Genomic DNA, 20,043 nt, shown 5'->3' with positions numbered 1-20,043 from the left:
TTTTTTCTCTCTCCTATTTTCTCTACCCCAAGCAGCCCACAGAAACAATGCTCATTTTTACCTGATTCAGCAAAAGCACTCAAAGCCAAAGTCAGCTTTGATGTACTACTTAGTTCTAAGGGTTTCCACTTTAATTCAGTTTTAGCCTCTGAGAATCCTTCCCAAATAGCCAATTCACTTGTGCATTTTAAGGGATAGTGTTATATGTTATCAAGTATCTTTAACTGTTTCCAGCAGAAGGGTTAGTCAGAGGTCCTAGACCACTGTACTGGCAGAACCAAAAACCAAAAATCACAATTTTAAAATATAAACCTGGGTGCCTGGGTGGCTCAGTCAATTAACCACCCAACTCTTGATTGGGGTTCAGGTCATGATCTCACAGTTTGTGGAATGGAGCCCCACAACAGACTCAGCACTGACAGTGTGGAGCCTGCTTGGGTTCTCTCTCTCTCATTCTTTTTCTCCCTTCCCCCATCTCAAAATAAATAAATAAACTTTAAAAATATACAAAACTAATTATATTATTTTCCTGCTTGGAAATTTTCAAGACTTTTCTCATAGCATTAGAATAGTTTAAGCTCCTGAACTTCCCCATAAGTGACCTGCTCCTGTTCACAAGCTGTAAGAGAGATTGTCCCAGAGGAGAAGCAAAAGGAAGGTTGAACCTGAATCAATGGCAACTGAGAGAAAAGACAACAGGAGGAAAACAGCAATTAAATTTAATTAGCAAAACCCAATGGCAGAGAATGTTCAAGTCCGGTATGGACAGAGCTTAACATATCCAAAGACTTGACCAACAGATTAGAATCTATGTCAACTACTCCTGAAACCATTATTACATTATATGTTAACTAACTTGGGTTTAAATAAAATTTAAAACTTTAAAAAAAAAAATTTTTAAAGGATCTATGTCAAGACTGCAGGACACTAGTGGCTCTCAGAGCTGACAGAGTCAGGAATCCGAGGGGGATGTGAGAGATCAGGACCATGAGGAGCAGCACCAGCCCAATGCCGTGAAGAGACAGTGGGCGCTGAGGGCCCAAACTAACAGGCAATTAGGCGACCTGACCACAATGGCGGTAAAAGACCGGGAAGCTGCCACTCTCAGATTCACAAAAAGCCATGAGGCTAAAACAAACCCTAAAACATACCCCACAGAGCACATACAAATAGCAGATATTTCCAGCCCCCTGATTTGTTAGCGGTACCTTCCTCCAGGGTGGCTGAGCCTGCTGTCACTGGCAGAGCCTTCTCATGGCAGACATCACAGTCAGCACCAAGGCCTTGGCTGGTGGGGACTGACAACCTCATTAGAAGACCTTTCCCCCTCTGGCCCCAAACCATCTCCCCAGGCTCACCCCCCACCTCTTATCTCATTTCAAACACCACCTACTGCAGCCACCACAGCTGAGAAGCGTCAATCCCTCCAACCTTCCCTCCTTTGCAGGTGGTTTCCATCTTACTGAATGACTCTGCCCTCTCAGCTGCCTGATAAAGCCCTACTTGTTCTTCAATGCCCTCTCACATGTTGCCTCAATCAGGAAGCTTTCTCTGATTCTTTTCAGTTAACTTTGCTGCCCTCCACTTCAGTATCCTATCAAGCACAGCCAACACGTTACTGTTTTTATTGTTATTTTATTATTATTATCATCATCCCCAACACATCCATCATTTATCAGGTGTTTACTATGTGTCAAGAACTCTTTTACATCCCTCACAGGGATTTTTCTTTAACACCCATAGTTAATATCTTTCCCTATTTTACAGAAGAAGAAAGTGAGGTTCATAGAGTTTTAAGTGTTAAGATCACACAGCACTCTGACTCAAAAGCCCATGACCTTGGGGCGCCTGGGTGGCTCAGTCATTTGAGCATCTGACTTGATTTCAGCTCAGGTCATGATCTTGCAGTTTGTGAGTTCGAGCCCCACTTCAGACTCTGCACTGACCGTGAGGAGCCTGCTTCAGATTCTCTCTCTCTTGCTCTTGATCTCTCTCTCTCTCTCTCTCTCTCTCTGCACATCCCCCGCTCTTGCACACATGCTCTCTCTCCCTCAAAATAAAGAAACAAACATTAAAAAAAAAGCCCATGACCTTTCCAATAAAGTATCATAATCACCTTTGTTCATGTCTGTTGCTACCAAGAGTAAATAACTAACTTAAAAATATAGACCATTTCGAGGCACGTAGGTGGCTCTGTAGGTTCAGCACCTGATTCTTGGTTTCAGCTCAGGTCATGGTCTTGCAGTTTGTGGGTTCAAACCCCACATCGGGCTCCGTGCTGACAGTGCAGAGCCTGCTTGGGATTCTCTCTCTTCCTCTCTCTCTGCCTCTCCCCTATTCGTGTTCTCTCTCTCTCTCTCAAAATAAATAAACTTAAAAAAATTTTTTTAATACATAGACACTGTGTCTTCCTCATTTTCGTATAACAACCATAATGCTTAGCATACAACTGATCCTAAATATTTAATACAAACAAACTTCCAATTATAAAATAAGCAAGACATGAGGATACAGCGTGCATTGTACAGTACAGAACATACATAATAATAGGCAACAACTTCACATGGTAACAGATAGTGGCCAGATTTATCATGGTAATCATTTCACCATGTATATAAATGTTAAATCACCTGAACCTATACAATACTGTATGCCAAATATACTTCAACTAAAAAAAATTTAATATGTAGGGGTGCCTGGGTGGCTCAGTCAGCTAAGCATTTGACTTCGGCTCAGCTCATGATCTCTCGATGTGTGAGCTCGAGCCCCGCATCGGGCTCTGTGCCGACAGCTCAGAGCCTGGAGCCTGCTTTGGATTCTGTGTCTCCCTCTCTCTCTGCCCCTCCCCTGATCACGCTCTGTCTCCTTCTGTCTCTCAAAAATGAATAAACATTAAATAAATTTTTAATATACAAATGAATGAAATAATGACTAGCATCCATTCCAGTGCCTCAGAAAGTAGGATATCAACCATAACACAGAATCTATAATAGAATGTTGAAATTGTCTTTCTGTCACCTTCGACTGGGATCTACTGGATGGTTCATAAGGTCTAGAATAAGAGACAGAATAAAAGAAAGTTAAAGATTCAGGTACAAGGAACCAGAAAAGTCAGCACAGTGTCTCTTTAGCGAACTGGTTTAATCAATCAAACAAATGGCTATTTTTACACTTGATCTTAGCCAAAAGGCAGAGACATGATACAAATGGTTATTTTTAAAACAGTGGTCTAATCCATCCTCTTTTCAAAATAATTGGCTACCCGGGGCACCTGGCTGACTCAGTGTGTAGAGCATGTGACTCTCGATCTTGGGGTTTTGAGTTCGAGCCCCACACTGGGTGTAGAGATTACTTAAATAAATATTCTTTAAAAAGAAAATAAAATACCTGAATAACTTCATCATTTTTTTCCAGCCTCAATCAATGCAATACCATAAATATCTATTAAATACTTGCTATGGAGGAGAGTTTAAAAAAAGGATACATCACATCTCAGGAGCTACCAGTTCAATTTAAATTCCTTTTCCCAAAAAGAAGTTAAGTCTTACTTGAAAGTATGCACAGATTATCTCAATGTGGGGAAAAAGAGCATTGTGACTCCTTTGCTCCAAATCCTTCTCAAGTTTCCCATCTCACTGAGACCAAAAGGCGTAGTCCTGGTAATAACCTAAAAGTTGATTCATCATTTAACCCCCATTCCCTCTCTGCCTCGTTTACTATTCACCCCCCTCACTCAATCCCAGCCAGTCAGGTGGCCTCTTTGCCATCCCTCTCAAGGAGCCTCTCTCTGACCACACTATTGGAAATAGTAACATTTTCCCACTTCAAAGCCTATCTCCCTCTTCTCTGCTCTTTCTCTCTACCACTTAGGACCATCTAACATTCTATTTTACTTACTCATTTTGTTTATTGTCCCCACACTACCCTCTCCTTGTCTCCCTCCATCACCAAGATTTCTGTTGGAATTGTTCTCTGGTGTATCCTCAGCATCCAGTTCTATGCCTAACACATAGAAGGTGCTAAATATATCATTATTGTAGGGAAGAATGAATGAACCATTATTTAGCTTTATGCAATGATCTGCTCACAGTATTTACTCTGGTGTCCATTTTCTGTATTTCTAAATCACATGGGTATCACAAATTAAAATACAACTTAAGGGGTGCCTGGGTGGCTCAGTGGGTTAAGTGCCTGACTCTTGATTTTGGCTCAGGTCACGCATGGCTCATAAGATTGAGCCCCCCAGTGAGCTCCACACTCCACGCTCTCAGCATGGAGCCTGCTTGGGATGCTCTCTCTCCCTCTCTCTCTGCCCGTTCCCTGCTTACTCACCCTCATTCCCTCTCTCTCAAAATAAATAAACTTTTTTTAAAAATGCAACTTAAAATTTTTTCACTTCAAACTGATCAATGATGACAAAAACCTCATGGGTATAAAGTTCTTTTCATTGTCTTTCCCTGAAATGTCTTACTGTGACCATTGTCTAAAAATATAATTGTGGATTTGAGATCTTGGTCTCAATTCTAGCAAATAATAGCTCATATTATCCCAAACACTTCAAAGTTACTTGCAAAGGTATTGTATTTATTTTGCTACAATGAAAAAAAAAAAGCACATATAATGGTAACTACAGTAATTAAGACAGACACCCTGAGGTCTCTTAGGGTTCTAGTTCTAAATTATTTTGTGTGTGTGTGTGTGTGTGTGTGTGTGTGTGTGTGTGTGTGTATGCCCATGTGTTCTCCCCTCTTTGAAGGAGGTGGACTTTTTTTTTTTTTTTTTTGGGAGAGAGAGAGAGAGAGAGAGAGAGAGACTCCAAGAAGGCTCTACATTCATCACAGAACCCAACGCAGGGCTCAGTCCCACAACCCTGGATAATGCCTGAGCCAAAATCAAGAGTCAGAGGCTCAATGAATGACTGGGTTACCCAGGTGCCCCTAAATTATTTTAAAATATTAACTAAAAGAAGATCATTAAGCCATAGTTAATTCTGAATTACCAACACTACTTAAGAACCGGTATCATATCTTTTTTAATTTTTTTTAACGTTTATTTATTTTTGAGACAGAGAGAGATAGAGCATGAACGGGGGAGGGTCAGAGAGAGGGAGACACAGAATCCGAAGCAGGCTCCAAGCTGTCAGCACAGAGCCCAATGCGGGGCTCAAACCCACAAACTGTGAGATCCTGCCCAGGCCGAAGTCAGACACTTAACCGAATGAGCCACCCAGGAGTCCCCAGTATCAATTTTTTTTTAAATAATCCAAAAAGCCAACAATTCAAAAGGTATTCAGAATTGGTTTCCAAGTGCAATATACCCCTTTCTTCCCCTCTGTAATGGTTGCTTTTCCTTCCTAATTATGTTTACTTGAGGTTTTGGGTTTAAAAGCTCTGCACACATACGCCAGCATTAGCAGAAAGCAAGCCACATTGTGATTTAAAGCGGGAAAAAATGGTTGTATATGCCAAAAAGATAATGTGCAAGATGACAGTATCTTCAGCTCAACAACAGAAGTCATGTCCAGTCCTGTCTCCATCTAGTTACCTCACACAGAGGTCAACTTAAAAAAAAAATCTCCTAAAACCTTCTAGAGAATGGCACTCAGTAAGGCTTATCAACAACACACATCCGTTATAATATAAACCTTTTTCAATTTCAAAAAGTGACGGATAAGGCCTCTTCAGCAGTGGCATTTGATTCCACATTAGTCTGCAGTATGCAAGAGAAAAACAAAGACCCGTCATTCTGAACCTTCCATTACAGACCCACGCCAAACTGCAACAAACATTCTTAAGGAAATTGCTGTCACCGGGTACTTCCCATAAATGTAAACAGGTTTCTTATTTTCAATTCTAATTTTAAAGACAGAAACACACCAGTTAAAGATTACATTTCAGAAGAGTGCTTTTTCTCCATAAAATACTGTTTGAAAACAGTGAGCATGTATAACCAAAAGAACAATTGTAAATAACCCCAGGGGTGCCTGGGTGGCTCAGTCCATCAAGCATCCTTTTGATTTCAGTTCAGGTCATGATCTCATGGTTCGCAAAACTGAGCCCAATGTCAGGCTCTGCGCTGACAGTGTGGAGCCTGCCTGAGATCCTGTCTCCCTCTCTCTCTTTCCCTCCCCCCACTCTCTCTCTCTCTCTCAAAATAAATAAATAAACGTTAATAATTAAAAAAAGAACCCCAGAAGTTAAAGATCAATCAAAGCAATTCTTTTTTAATTCTCTATTTATAAACTTGTAAAGTTTGCATTAGCAACTGCAAACAGAATAAAGCAAAAAAACAGATTCAACAAAGAAGACTTTTTTTTAATTTTTTTTAATGTTTTTTATTTATTTTTGAGACAGAGAGAGACAGAGCATGAACAGGGGAGGGCCAGAGAGAGAGGGAGACACAGAATCGGAAGCAGGCTCCAGGCTCTGAGCCATCAGCCCAGAGCCCGACACAGGGCTCGAACTCATGGACCGTGAGATCGTGACCTGAGCTGAAGTCGGACGCTCAACCAACTGAGCCACCCAGGCGCCCCAAAGAAGACAACTTTTAAAGTAAACTTTAAAGAACCCTAGAGTATATAAAAATAAACACAGTCTCATTTAACATACATTTCTGTCCAACGCAGTCAAGTTTTTGATGATATCTGTTGGTTTTCTGAAAGGCTTTACAGTGTTTTAGTTTTTTGTTTTTAATTATTTTACTGTTTATTCATTTTTGAGAGACACAGAGAAGAGCGTGAGTGGGGGAGGGGCAGAGAGAGAGGAAGACACAGAACCTGAAGCAGGTTCCAGGCTCTGTGCTGTTAGCACAGAGCCCGACGCGGGGCTTGAACTCACAGACGCAAGATCATGACTTGAGCTGAAGTCAGACACTTAATTGACTGAGCCATCCAGGTGCCCCTACAGTGTTTTAGTTTTCAGAAACTGGAGAAGCAAAAAGACTGTGCAATTAAGGTTTATATATTAGCTCATAACTTCCCAGCTTTTCTTACAGAACACTTCTATTCCTATAGTCATTTAGTCCTAGAGTTGGAAGTTTCTAGGAGAGGTTCTCAGCCCTAACTGTACCTATAAGGGGAGAAGGGTTAACATAACAAAGCCCCGGCTTCACCCCCAAAGACTCTGAACTGCCCAGGGGGGAAGCCGGAGCGGGATCATGGGGTCAAGGCAGCAGTATTTTTGTAAATCACCCAGGTGACCCTAATGAGTAGTCCGTATAGAAAGTCACTGATTCTGACCCAACTCTTCCAAAAGAAGATCCCAGAGAGCATATTTAGGCTTTGCTTACACACTTCCTATGCTGAGACCCAAAATCTCATCCAAAACTCTAAAGATAATATAGTACTTTATAAATGGTCACTTTTCAAATATGAATGGCTATACTTACAAGGCATGGTGACCCATCATTTCCCCTAACAACCACAAACAGAGTTCTATGATCTTTGTACTTGTACCCCTTCCTCAAAATCCCTTCTTCCACAGGATGGGCCCTTCATCATTCAGGTCCAGGCTCAACCATCACCTCCTAGAGAGGCTTTCCTGATCACACCATCCCTAGCCAGTCTCCATCTCTTCACTTGTGGCATTTCTCACATCCTGACTGTGTGTGTTTGTGGACTCTCTCCCAGGTCTGAAACATAAGCTCCATTCAGGCACCTCCATCTTGTCTGTCTTGCTCAACACTGTATCTTCACCATGTGGCATAGTGCCCAACATAGTAGCCACTCAATACAAACTTTTGAATGGATAACTGAAACACAACAACAGGCATGGGCAATCTAAAGCAAAACAAAAACTCAGATTGCTACCTAATGAAAACAGTTGACAGTGCAGATACAAAATACTGAACTAAGTGTAAATGACAAAATATATCACTGTGTGTGTGTGTACGAAAACAAATACTCTAGAGGCTATAGACCCCCCCTCAATGTAACCATATAGCTTCAAACTATACAAAGTTTCATGGATATTACCCCGAATTTACAGATGTAGTCACCTTAAATTCTTTATTATGCATGTTTCCTATTGAAAATCAAGCAAAACATAAATCAAAATTAAGATAAACTTTTGATATACTTTGAAAACATTCCAAATATTCAAAGTCAGAAATACAGCAAAATGCTAAACATTAAACAGAAAAATGTAACCAAGTTGGAAACACTGTTATCTAGTCATGGGGAAGAGCATATTAAAAACACATAAAGGTATGAAATTACTTGGAACACATGAAATGATAAAATCAAAAAAACTCAGATTGGGTTGGGGGGAAACTTGGAGATCACTCTACATAAACTCCTTTCTAAGTATGAACCTTCCAGACAGTGTTTCTAGCATGTGGTTGCCTAGCCTTTCCTTAAATTTTTTTGGTGACAGGGAGCTCACTACTTCCTAAAGAAAGCTGCCTCATTCCATTATTGGACACCTGTACTTGTTAGTTCTTGATTTGGGCCCCAAATCTGGCTCCCAGAGACCCACTGGGCCATGGTTCTGCTCTCTGAAGCCAAGTACAAATATGTCAATGAAATAAACTCAATGAATCAGTTCTATAACAATATAGATATGATTAAAGAACTAAAGTGAATCCAGAAGGAAAAGGAGTTTGGGCCAGGTATCAAAGGAAAGGAAAACTGTGAATTATTAAAAATAAATAAATAAATAAATGGACAGAATACAAGTGTGAAAACAAGTGGATTATCCTGGCTAGAAGTGAGTGACCAGAGCAAAAATAGATAGGACGAAAAATACCAAAAACAGCTGATGCACATCCCTAAAGGCTAGGTAAACATTACTGTAATTACATAAGATCATTCTGTATTTTGTAAAAAAAAAAAAAAAATTAGAACGAATTTGAAAAGTAAAGGACAGGTAGATAAAATAAGTAGACAAGGTAACTCTAAAACACAGCATCACAGAAATTTAGAGCTGCAAAAAATCATAGAAATTATCTATCCCATCCCCTTAATTTTATAGACAAAATAATTAAATCCCAGAAGGAAAAGGTATCAATTGTCATTCTTCTATTCTTTTTCATTGTAATAAGGAAGAACTCTTTTGCCAAACAATCTCCTGTCTTGTACCCACTGATCTCCATCGACTTCATGACATGCCAAATATGCCGTGCTGTGGAAGAGCCTAACCAACTATCTCAAAACTCAACTATCACGGGGCAAAGATGGGAGAACATAAAGAGGCCCAATTGTCTGAATCATCTTGGCTTCTCACCAAGACCCAGTATGGACAGGATGCAGTCACACTGCAGGACCAGCTCTTGCTGGCCATGGAACCTAGCCACCTATTATGCTGATACACATAGCTCCATCGTCAGCCAAGAAGACAAGAATCAAAACTGCTGCTAATTCACCCACAAGACTTTCCATCTTTTTCCTTGGTATTATCACACAGGCCTGCCACAGGACAACCCAACAAACACCATCCATTTGTTTTACACACGCCTGCACTTATTTTCTCTCTTTCAGCACCAGAGCCATCCTCAGGGCAGAAGCTGGGCCACCTGCTCCCTCCAAGCCCCCAGAGTCACCCACCCTCCCTGAGATTCTCTGGTTTTCTTCTCTACGCAGTCCAATTTTCTTCACACTTGCAACATCAGTGCCTTAAAAAAGGTAGCCCTGCTCTAGAAAAATCTGCATTCTAAAAGGATACAGTATTAAATGAAAGACAGCAGGTTGCAAAGTAATATGTATAAAGTGACCCCATTTTTATAAAAACAAAGGAATAGAAACAACAACCCTGCCAATGGATTTATGTTTAAAGACATTTAAAACAAGTATAAAAGAATACTCATCAAAGTATTAGAAATACAGACAGAATTGGGAGGAGAGAAAGGAGAAACTATTAACTTGTATATGATTTTACCTAACTTGGATTGTTGCCATAAATTGTTGTAATTACAGAATCATAATTCTGAAGGAGCAATCAAACTCTTGTCACCAAAAAAGGAAAGGAAAAAAAACTTAAATTCAAAAGGGGCGCCTGGGTGACTCAGTCGATTGAGCATCTGACTCTTGATTTCCGCTCAGGTCATAATCCCAGGGTTGTGGGATCAAGCCCAATGTCAGGCTCCACACTGAGTGTGGAACCTGCTTAGAATTCTCTTTCTACATCTGTCCCACTCCCTGCTCACATGCTCTTTCTCTCTCTCTCTCTCTCTCTCTCTCTCTCAAATAAAAACAAAACAAAACACTAATGCAATTTCAAGTTTTCAGTCAGCAAGGGGTGTGAGCTGTTTCTCCCAGGCCCCTCTCTAACTGAAGAGGTCAGCAAGGACTGTTTTCCACTTAGGCTGACCTCTGGGCCCTCGCTGTGTCAGCCCAGCTTCTTTGCCCATTGTTTATTAATTTTCAAATCTCCTAATTCAAAATGCAGTCAAACTAACTGGTGAAAACACTGTTAAGTTGTTCATGTCTTCTGTGTTCTGGAAATTAGGTCTGAATGAAATGGTGACTAATTGCACAAATTACTCATTTGTTTTATTAAATTGAGGGTTGAGTACTGGATTGTCTCATGGAACTTATGCCTCCCCTCAAAGAAAACATGAATTAAAAGGACTCATATGCCTTGGCCATCAACCTTACCCTCTAAAACTGCTCTACCCCATAGCACCTTCCTTTGTAAATGGAACCACCTTCTACACATCCTAAGAAAATACACCACTCTATTCTTTCCCATACCTTCCACATCTAGTCACCCAGCATTGGGTTCCACCCTACACCTCCTGAAGGGCTGTTAGGTGTGACCCCTCCTCACCATCCCTACCGTTCCCGCACAGCTCCAATCCACCCTCTAGAGCCAACGCTGGGACTTTCTAAACCACACTTGTGGCGGGCGTGTACCACCTTCCCGGGTGGTATGGTGCAGTGAGAAGAAAATGGGCTTCTTCCTAAACCAGGTTTCACCACTTAGTTTGGCAGCCTTGAGAAGAATCCTTAACCTAAAACCTACTTTCCTCTTCTGCATAATTTGAGTAATATCTACCTCATAAAAAGATCGCTGTAAGAATCAGAGATAAGACATGCAAAATGCCTAGTCCTAAATGGAGCTTTGTACATAATTAAACACTTTATTATTTTTGCTATTTTTTATCTGTAAAAATGAGCAGTAAGTCTTCGAATTACTTTAAATATCAAATAAGATATAAGGCACCAAATACAGTTACAAAGTGTTTCTTTTCATTTCCTTTTAATGGTTCCCCATCTTCAAGGCAAAATGTAGCTCCTGCCACTTTCCAATTTCAACTCCTGCCACTTGACTTCACGTCTTCTCCTTCAGCACAATGAATTATTGTCAGTGCATCTCTTCATGCCTTCCTCTCCTTCAAAGCCATATTTACAGGTACATTATGTTTTACAGTATATTTCAACATGCAAGTAGCCATCATATTTTCAAATTTGGAATGCGATGTCCATAAAGTACAACTGTATTTAAGGGAATGATATAGTAGAATATTCACAAGCATGCAAATCCAAAAAAATTGCCCAACCATGGTTACCATACATGTTCATACAAGCATAATGAGTGTGATTAAAGATACAACAACTTGCTAAATGATATCTGAGAAATAACTTTGCCAGAGATGAAATTTTGAGCTGAAATAAAAAGAAGGGTGCAAGTTAGAGCAATTAGGTCAAAAAAAAAGAAAGGAAGAAATATGATTGAAAGTGGTTGTGTTGTTTGTTGAGGTTGTTTGTAAATACTTTCCAAAAATGTATGTGCATATACTTTTTTAAAGTATCATTCTTTTTTTTTTTTTTTGAGAGAGAGAGAGCGAGAAAGAGAGCACGTGAGTGGGGGAGAGGGGCAGAGGGGCAACGGGAGGGAGACAGAATCCCAAGCAGTCTCTACATTTGGCACACAACACGGGGCTTGATCCCACAACCCTGGAATCACGAGCCAAAATCAGAAGTCAGATGCTCAACCAACTGAGCCACCTAGGCACCCTACATTGATATATTTTAGATGTTTTAATTAATTTGATAATAAAAATAAATATTTCTTTTTTGAAAAAACAGTGAGCAAGAAAATATAAGCTTAGGTAAAAGAATTATTAACATTCTCTATGTTTATTTATAGATGGGAAGTGAAATCTGGGGATTCCCACCACAGTATGATTTCATGATTTAGAATATACAACAAGCATATGAAGAAAAAACTTTCTGTTTAAAGATGAATCAAAGTAATTTAATGGGTTTCCTCAGGTCCCTAATGTGACAGTCTCTAAAAAGTGTGTGAGTTCAATGTTTACTCCTTGAATGATTTAACCATAGCCCTGAAAAATCATAAAATCGGTGCCAGGAAGAAAAGCTGCCCATTGCCCACAAAGTGCTTCTTCAGCAAGTGGGGTCTATCCTTGGTGTCAGGGTTGAGAACATGAGCAAAAAAAGGGAGTTGGAGATTCTTAGTACATAGTCTACTGTAACCTAGCTGCAAAACTTTTCTAAAGATGTCACATGGATGTTTTCTAAAATGCCATCAGGAATGCTGAATCATTCCTTTCTGAGGAGATCTTTCTCAACTTTACTACTTTCTAAATTTCAAATATTTTTTTGAGTAAGAAACAAAACAAAACAAAAAACAAATAAACTTAAATTCTAGGGTTTTTTTTAAATGTATGTATATTTTTAGTTTTAAAATTATTTTAGAACTATGACTCTTCTTCAAACACTATTTTGGCCTGAATGACACTCACAGTGCTGATTTATACACATCCCAAACATACAATCAGCAGGATCTGGACATGGGTGCCCCTCAGGTCACTGAGAAGCAAGCATTACTTGTGAAATCATAAAATGATGGTCACGTATTCTAACGGGTATATGGTTTTGTCCAGCTCCTCAAAGATAATTAAAACGAGAACATTATGACGATGTCAGAAGTCATTGTTTTTTTCATATCCTTAGTACTTTTCTTTTTAAGTGTGTTCTTTTGGGTCATGTAGACAGTGATGTAGGCACAGGGCAGAGCTCTAAATGATGTCAGGCCAGGTCAAAAAGCAATCTAGACTAAGGGAAGAAATAACTAGAAAAACATTCAGGAATTCATTGTCTTGATTTTGAACATCTTCAGGCAATGCTGCTCATTTCCATTATTGTCACAGCGGTAATCAGCCTGGGAAGGAGGGCAGCAACATTGCTGGGTGCTGACTCTTGAAAACAAAATGACCTGTAAAGCCTGAGCCATATTGCTACCCTACAAATTACTAATGTTCAACTTCGAAAAACAGTACAGTCTTTCTCTGTTGATATTCCCATAAACTGGACCAATTATTTTTAAATGAATCATAGTTGTTGAAAGAGCCTAGAAATAAACCAAAGATTTTTATACTTGGCTTTACAGATAAAATGTAACATTGCACCTGAAATGCACCTATATGCACCTGAAAATGAACAAAACTTCCCTTTTAAAAATCAGAGCACTCATAAAACATGTCTTTCAAAAATGGCTTCTATATGATATCATCATTGGGATATCTTTGTTTGCACAATTCTTCTGGATTTACTTTTCAAACATGAAATATTATTGAGACAGATTTAGCTCATTTAATAATATTCCCAACTAAAGTGTACATTATGTTTAAAGGATAAAAATACCAGGTTAGTCTATCAATCAAATATAATGATTATTTTTATTACTCTCAAATAAATTGTATGTAATTGCTTAAGACAGTTCATTAGGAATCAAAACACTGAATTAATTTATGCTAAGTGCAACTTAAAATACATATGTACATGAGTATCATTTGGTAAAAATAATCACGATAAATTTTTTATTAACCTCCTGCTATATAGAACAAAATACGCCTTAGATTTTTAAAGAAAAAAATTTATAACTACTATTTGTATCATTCTTTATTAAGAAACCACTGTTATACCATGCTCACAAAATGTTTTTTCTCATTTTCCCCATTATTGTTGATGATAGTAATATAGTGTTTCAATAACAGTTCCCATACCTCCTAATTTTCTTAGTCTTTCTCTGACACTAACCAATACTGACTAGTGAATGTTTGATAAAGGTGTACCTTCTTCCAGTATAAATTTATTTTTCCATAAAATATTTATTACACACTTACTATGTGCTAGGCTTTGTTAAAGGCTTTAGATGCAAAGTAAATTAAGACAGATTCCTTGCCTTAAGAGCTCATGGTCTAGTAAAGGCAAAGACAATTGCATTATGGTTTACTATGCAGGCTAAGTGCAAATGACACAGAAATATCCCTAGAAACGTTGTTTAAATCAAGCAGGAAGCTCAGTTAACAGTAATACTTCATTAAATGAAGTCTACCTCCTTTATCAAGGAGGTGATAGCTTACCACTGCCTGGTTTGCACTTCCTCGTCTTGGCAAAGCAGTGTTGATGGGTGTAAACATCAAAACATCTCTGAGAATTACAATCACTATCCTGTTTCCTGACTTCATAAGGTTTAGCATTGCTGAATTTAAACACATCAGACCTAATCTAAGTTGGACAATACCAGTAAGCCCAGCTGTTGTTAAGAACAGACATGTCCATGGTAAGAAAAACATGAACTCAAAATTAACAGCCTGATACACAAAGATCAGGTGTCTAGTTGGGGTGTTCACTGTATGTTTATTAGTTGGCTTTTAGGCATCAGAATAAAAATTAGACATACCTGAAAGTATAAGTGTTGGCCATATTACGTACTAAGTAGAAGGCAAGTTCATTAGACAGGTCATAAACCATGTTTTTTAACTGTAACAACATAAAACAGATGCCTTCTGAAAAAGTGAGTACATGATAAGAAAACATCTTCAATAATACATACTAAATTTAGAAATAACACTTTAAATGCCAAAATGCACCTAAAAATAAAGACTTGCCACATTGAAAAGCAGTGGGTACATTTAAATTTATAACCAGTGAGTTGCTACCCATAGTGCTTCAGGAATCGGGTAAAATAGACTGAGTTCCTTCAACAGTATGTATATGCTTATGAGTGCTTGACAGGACATCAAAGCATATCCATTATTTTCTTCCAAAACATTAGCCAGTCTTTTAAAAAAGCCAAATACGAAAAGACTACAAAGGACAAGTGTTACGCATTTTATAAACATAGTCCCTTCAAACAGAAGAGGCTCATTTGATATGGACAGCCACCCATGTATTTGCTACCTACCATTCAGACCATTTGTAAGGGAGTTTAAATCCTCCCTGGTCAGGGTGACCTTACAGGACTTGGGCATGGCTCTGCCTCACTCAGAAGTGAAATCAAGGCAGTGGGATCATCCAGGGAAGTTGTTTTTCTCAGGCAGCCCATGACAAGAATAAAGTCAAGGAGAATGAAGATTGCCCAGACTTTGTCAAATGGGATTGGCGGGGAGTTCTTCTAATAACAGTCCCCTCTTGCATCAAGGAGTGGTTACGTTCAGAAGGCTGAGGTAGCATAGATCCTACATCCTTAAATTGTGGGTCCCTCAGCACAAACCTACTCATCGCCTTTGTGGATTATGGGATTGTCGCTGGAACCCAGGTTTGAAATAACAGCAGTTTTGAGAAGTTGGATTTACACATTCCAACCCAGCAGAAGGTCGCCTCAGAGTGCTAAGACTTGAAGACTTCTGAATGTCCCTCCCCCACAGCCTGAAGGGCCACTGCCTCTCGAATTCCAGCTTATACATTCATTTCCTGGGCAATTTTTCTCGGGGGGGGGGGGGGGAACAATGGACTCTTTCAATCCTCTCTTATCAACAAAGGACCCTAAGATGAAGAAACATTCCTTCCAGCCGCATCCTTCCCGACTTCTGTGTACATGATGAGTGGGCGTTGGGGGTGGGGGGACGGGGGCCGAGCAGGGATGAGGTGACAGGCAACTCACCTCTTTCAGCTGCTCCAGCTCTTGCTTGAGGCTGTCGTACTCTGCCTCCAGCTCGTCATACTGCTGTTTGAGGGTCAGCTTCTCTTCCAGGACCACCAGCCCGTACTCGGCAGCCTGGATCTTCTCGTGGGTCGTCTCCGTGAGCTCCTTGGTCAGCCTCTCTATCTCAGTCTTGTAATGGTCCACAGTCTGCAATACCTCTTCTGCGGCCATAGCCCCGGCGGATGGAGGCAGGAGGGGGTGTCGGGGTGGGGTGATGGATGGGAGGCAGGCGGGGGGGGGAAGGGTGAAGGCGGTGGGGAGGGAAGGGTAAAAATGGAAAAGTGTGGCTGGGTGAACGTGCGGAGCGGAGCGATGCCCTGACTGCTGCTCCCGGCGGCAGCGGCTACACAGCCCGAGAAACTGAGGAGGAATGCAACATGGAGAACGCAGGGAGAGGATCAGGGGCGAGGCGGCAGCCGCTGCCGCATGTGTCCTCTGGGCCGGCCCCTGCGTGCGCTCAGCAGCCGTGCGGCATGGCCTGGGCTGCGGCGGCCGCGGACGACGAGGGGCTCCGGATTCTGCTTATTCAGAGGCGCCCGGCCGCCATGTCTCCGGGGCAGCGTCACTGCAGTCTCCCCGGGGCCTGGCGCGCTCCGGCTCGCGTCTCGCTCGCTCGCTCCACCTGCTCCCTCTGGCTGTGCTGCAGCCGGTGCGGAATGATGCAGTCTCGGGCCCGCTCCCTCCCTTCGCGCCTGGCCCCGGCTCCGAGCAGGGGGCGGGGAGGCGGATGGAGTCAGCGCGGGGGGAGGGAAGGAACCGACGGAAACATCCCGAGGCGCCTCCCGCCGGGCGCGCGGGGCCACCGCCGCTGCCGCCGCCGGCTGCACGGGCGGGGGGAGCGCGGGCCAGAGGCCAAGGCGAAGGCGGCGGGACGCGCGCGGGGGGAGCCTCCTCCCTGCTCGGCTCGCTGCGGGCGGGAGTTCCTCGCACGGCTTTGCCCCGCGGACGCGCAGCCCCCGAGAGTGGCGGGGACGCCCCTGCTCTGCCGCTGCGACGTGAGCGCAAGCTCAGGGACCTGCTCTAAGACCTTTGGCGCCTTCCCCAAAGAAAAGCAAACAGTAACTAACGCGCTCGGGGCCCGCGCATCCTTCTCGCCCCCTGGGCTCGCAGCCTCCGGCACCCAAACCAGCGCTGGGTTCCAGTGCCTGCCAGACGCGCCCCCAGGCGCCCGCTTCCACCACCACCCCCTCCGCCTTCCCTCCCTTCCGCTCTCCAGCTTGGCCTGGTTCACCTCACTCTGTCATCGAATAGCCTTATTACCCCTGCAGAGAGTCTTCGCTAAAGATTGCTTGCCCTCGCACAGGGGTCCTGTGCCCAGTTTGCCTCAAGATCGGCATCTGTTCCGAAAAAGAGATCTGTAATGCAGGCACCCAGTAAGCCTCTGGGTACTATTATTTCATGACTCTACTGATTCTTCAATAAAGCAAAACTGCATGAAATTTCCCTCTATACGGTACCACCGATATACCCTACAATAAACATTTTTAAAATAGTAACAGCTAATAGTTCTTGAGCCCATGTGACAGGCATTCTTCTGAGTATAGTATGTTCATTCTCTCCAGTCCTAATGACAATTCTTGGAGGGTAGCAACCCTTATCCCCAACTTACAAGTGGCAAAAGAAAGGCCTAGGGAAGTTGAGGGATTTGTCCAAATCAGGCAGCTCTTAAGTGGTGAAGCCAAAATTTAATCTTAACTCCAGAGCCCTAAACTGGATCATTATGTTGGCCTCACCATTCATTAACAATACAAATCCAGCAACTAAATATCATATGCTCTTAAAATGAGCACTTTGAGCAATATGAAGAGTGATGATGAAGAGTCACAAAAAGAGGTGAAGGCAAAGTCAGAGTGAAAGACCAAAAGCAGAGAAGAGATGAGCATACAGAACCTACAGAAAAGGGAGGGATAGGAGCAGAAAAGGAGCGATTTCTGCGGAAATGGAAGGGAAGCTGTGGGATCCATAGACCAAAAGTCTAACCAGTTCCTTCCCTCTCTTCTATTGGGTTGCACTTATTAGAGAGCTGCTTCTCAGTGGCCAGGAGGTGTTCAACACACACACACACACACACACACACTGGCTAGCTTCCCGTTTTAGAAAGCAGGACTCCACTCTCCCCTTCATTTTGTACCTGGTAAACAAAAAAAGGTAGTTGCTGATGGTGTGGGAGGAAGAGCAAACAAACAACAATGTCTTACAAAGCCTTGACTAACAGCCTGGATGTGATTTTCTCTACCTCGGAAAACACAGAAAAGATTCCTTCCAGATGCTGACAATGACAACAGAATATTCTCTTGTGATAAACTAATCTATAAATAAATAAATAAATAAATAAATAAATAAAGGAGAAAACACTGGAAACATGCAACCAACCATGAATGGCAAGCTGGCAGAGATGTGGGGGTGATCAAGACCACATCATTCCACTTATACTACCTTGAGGTCACACCACAATTGAGAAGACCCTCCCATGTGCTCCTGTAGTGCCCATCCCCTATCACAATGATGAACAATCGATCATGAAGCGCTGAGAGACAAGAGATGAAAGCTGTAATTGTAGGGAGCTAAACTGCCTCCTTCCCAGGATGCCCTTGGCCTTTCCTCACTCAGCAAAGTATAAGCAGAGCCCTTCCAAAGGAATCATAACACTTGGAGTAGATTGCCTATGATTCCCTTTCCTTTGGGTAGAACTAAGAATGGAGTTTGCCTCTGTGATCTTCCTTCTTCCAAGTTTCCATTGCCACCCATTCCCTATGCTCTGTCCTGCCGCATTTTGCTGATTGATCCACTTTTGTTAATGTATTCAGTCTGACTTCATTGAGATATTACACTATTTTAACACTAAGATTTTGCTTATTACAACTTTGATCCTGTACATGTTGGCATTTACCTTGAAGAAAGTCAACTTATTCCCTTACCCACCATACTCTTCCAGTACTGCACAGTTACCTTTCTCTTTCTTCGTATATATGCCATACATATCATGTATATATAGATATAGATATAGATATATAGATATAACACTGACAAGTATCTAGGAAAGAATTTCTTAAAGTGTTCCTGGAACTAGGGCTCCCTCATATTTCTTTATCCTAGTGGGGAACTCCAATTACTCTGATTAATTAGGGAATTTTCTTACTTACAAATATCCAGGAAAATTTATATTTTGTGACTTAGTACCTCAAACCAACCTTTCACCAACTTTACATAAATATTGCTTTCTCTTACTCTCATTCATTCATTCATTCATTCATTCCTTAAGCAGATATTTATTAAGTACCCATTATGTCCTAGGAACAATAGTTGGCATTGTGAAATCTATGACCAATAAGATGTCAGGGGTCAACAGTCCCTGACCTCATGGAGCTTATGTTCTGGGAGGAATAAACAAACAAACACAACAAAACAGACCAAAAACAGACAACAACAAAAAAGATAAATTAATACAAAAATTCCAAATTTTGACATTGATAAGCAGGATACAGTAGAGCAGCTAAGAGCAGAAGCTGGTCGTCTTGGTCAAATCCAACTTTGCCACTTACTAGTTGTGTATGCTTCAGTTGCCTCATCCTTAAAGAGGGGACAATAATGAGATTGTTGTGAACAGAACAATAACTGACACCTAATAAGCAGCATAAATGTGTGTGTTTTTAAGTTTGGGGGGAAAAAACAAGGATAAAAATGAGGTAGAAAACAGAAACAGGACGATCAGTGGAAATCTCTCTACAAAAGTGATATACACCTTAATATTTAAGGTACCTGAAGGAATTGAATATGCTAAATGTGAAGGAAGAACTTTCCAGGAAGAGGGAACAGGCATGTCTAAAAGTCTAAGGCAGAAAAGAGCTTGGTGAGTGCAAAAAAAAAAAAAAAAGAAAATCAGAAGCTGAGGCTTAATAAGCCAAGAGTAGATGGCCTAAGACTGCAATATAAAGATTAGCAATGCTAGGGGGACACTCAGGGATCATGCCTGCCTTGCAGGTTAGAATAATTTGGATGTTGTACACCTGAAAGTAATATAATGTTATATATATCAATTACATCCCAATTTTTTAAAATTTTTTAATGTTTATTTATTTTTGAGAGAGACTGGGGGCGGGGCGGGTGGGAGGAGCAGGGAGAGAAGGAGACACAGAATTTGAAGCTCCTAGCT

The 20,043-nt window shown here is 41.4% G+C and overlaps 1 protein-coding gene across 4 annotated transcripts in view; it reads right to left on the bottom strand.

The window, feature by feature from the left end:
- BICD1 (BICD cargo adaptor 1) overlaps positions 1-16,061 on the bottom strand; it is a 246,770-nt gene extending 230,709 nt beyond the window's left edge. For all 4 annotated transcript variants that reach the window (XM_047066739.1, XM_047066740.1, XM_047066741.1 and 1 more), the window contains exon 1: positions 15,849-16,061. In XM_047066739.1, the coding sequence (XP_046922695.1) occupies positions 15,849-16,061 (213 nt within the window). The remainder of the gene's footprint in view (positions 1-15,848) is intronic.
- Positions 16,062-20,043: the final 3,982 nt, after the last annotated feature.

This window comes from Lynx rufus, unplaced genomic scaffold (genome assembly GCF_022079265.1).
Source record: "Lynx rufus isolate CCGP_SWC_20201006 ecotype Redwood Valley unplaced genomic scaffold, mLynRuf1.p SCAF_7, whole genome shotgun sequence".
Taxonomy (NCBI): Eukaryota; Metazoa; Chordata; class Mammalia; order Carnivora; family Felidae; genus Lynx; species Lynx rufus.
Note: the sequence above shows the minus strand (reverse complement) of the source record. Positions and strands in the feature narration are given on the sequence as shown.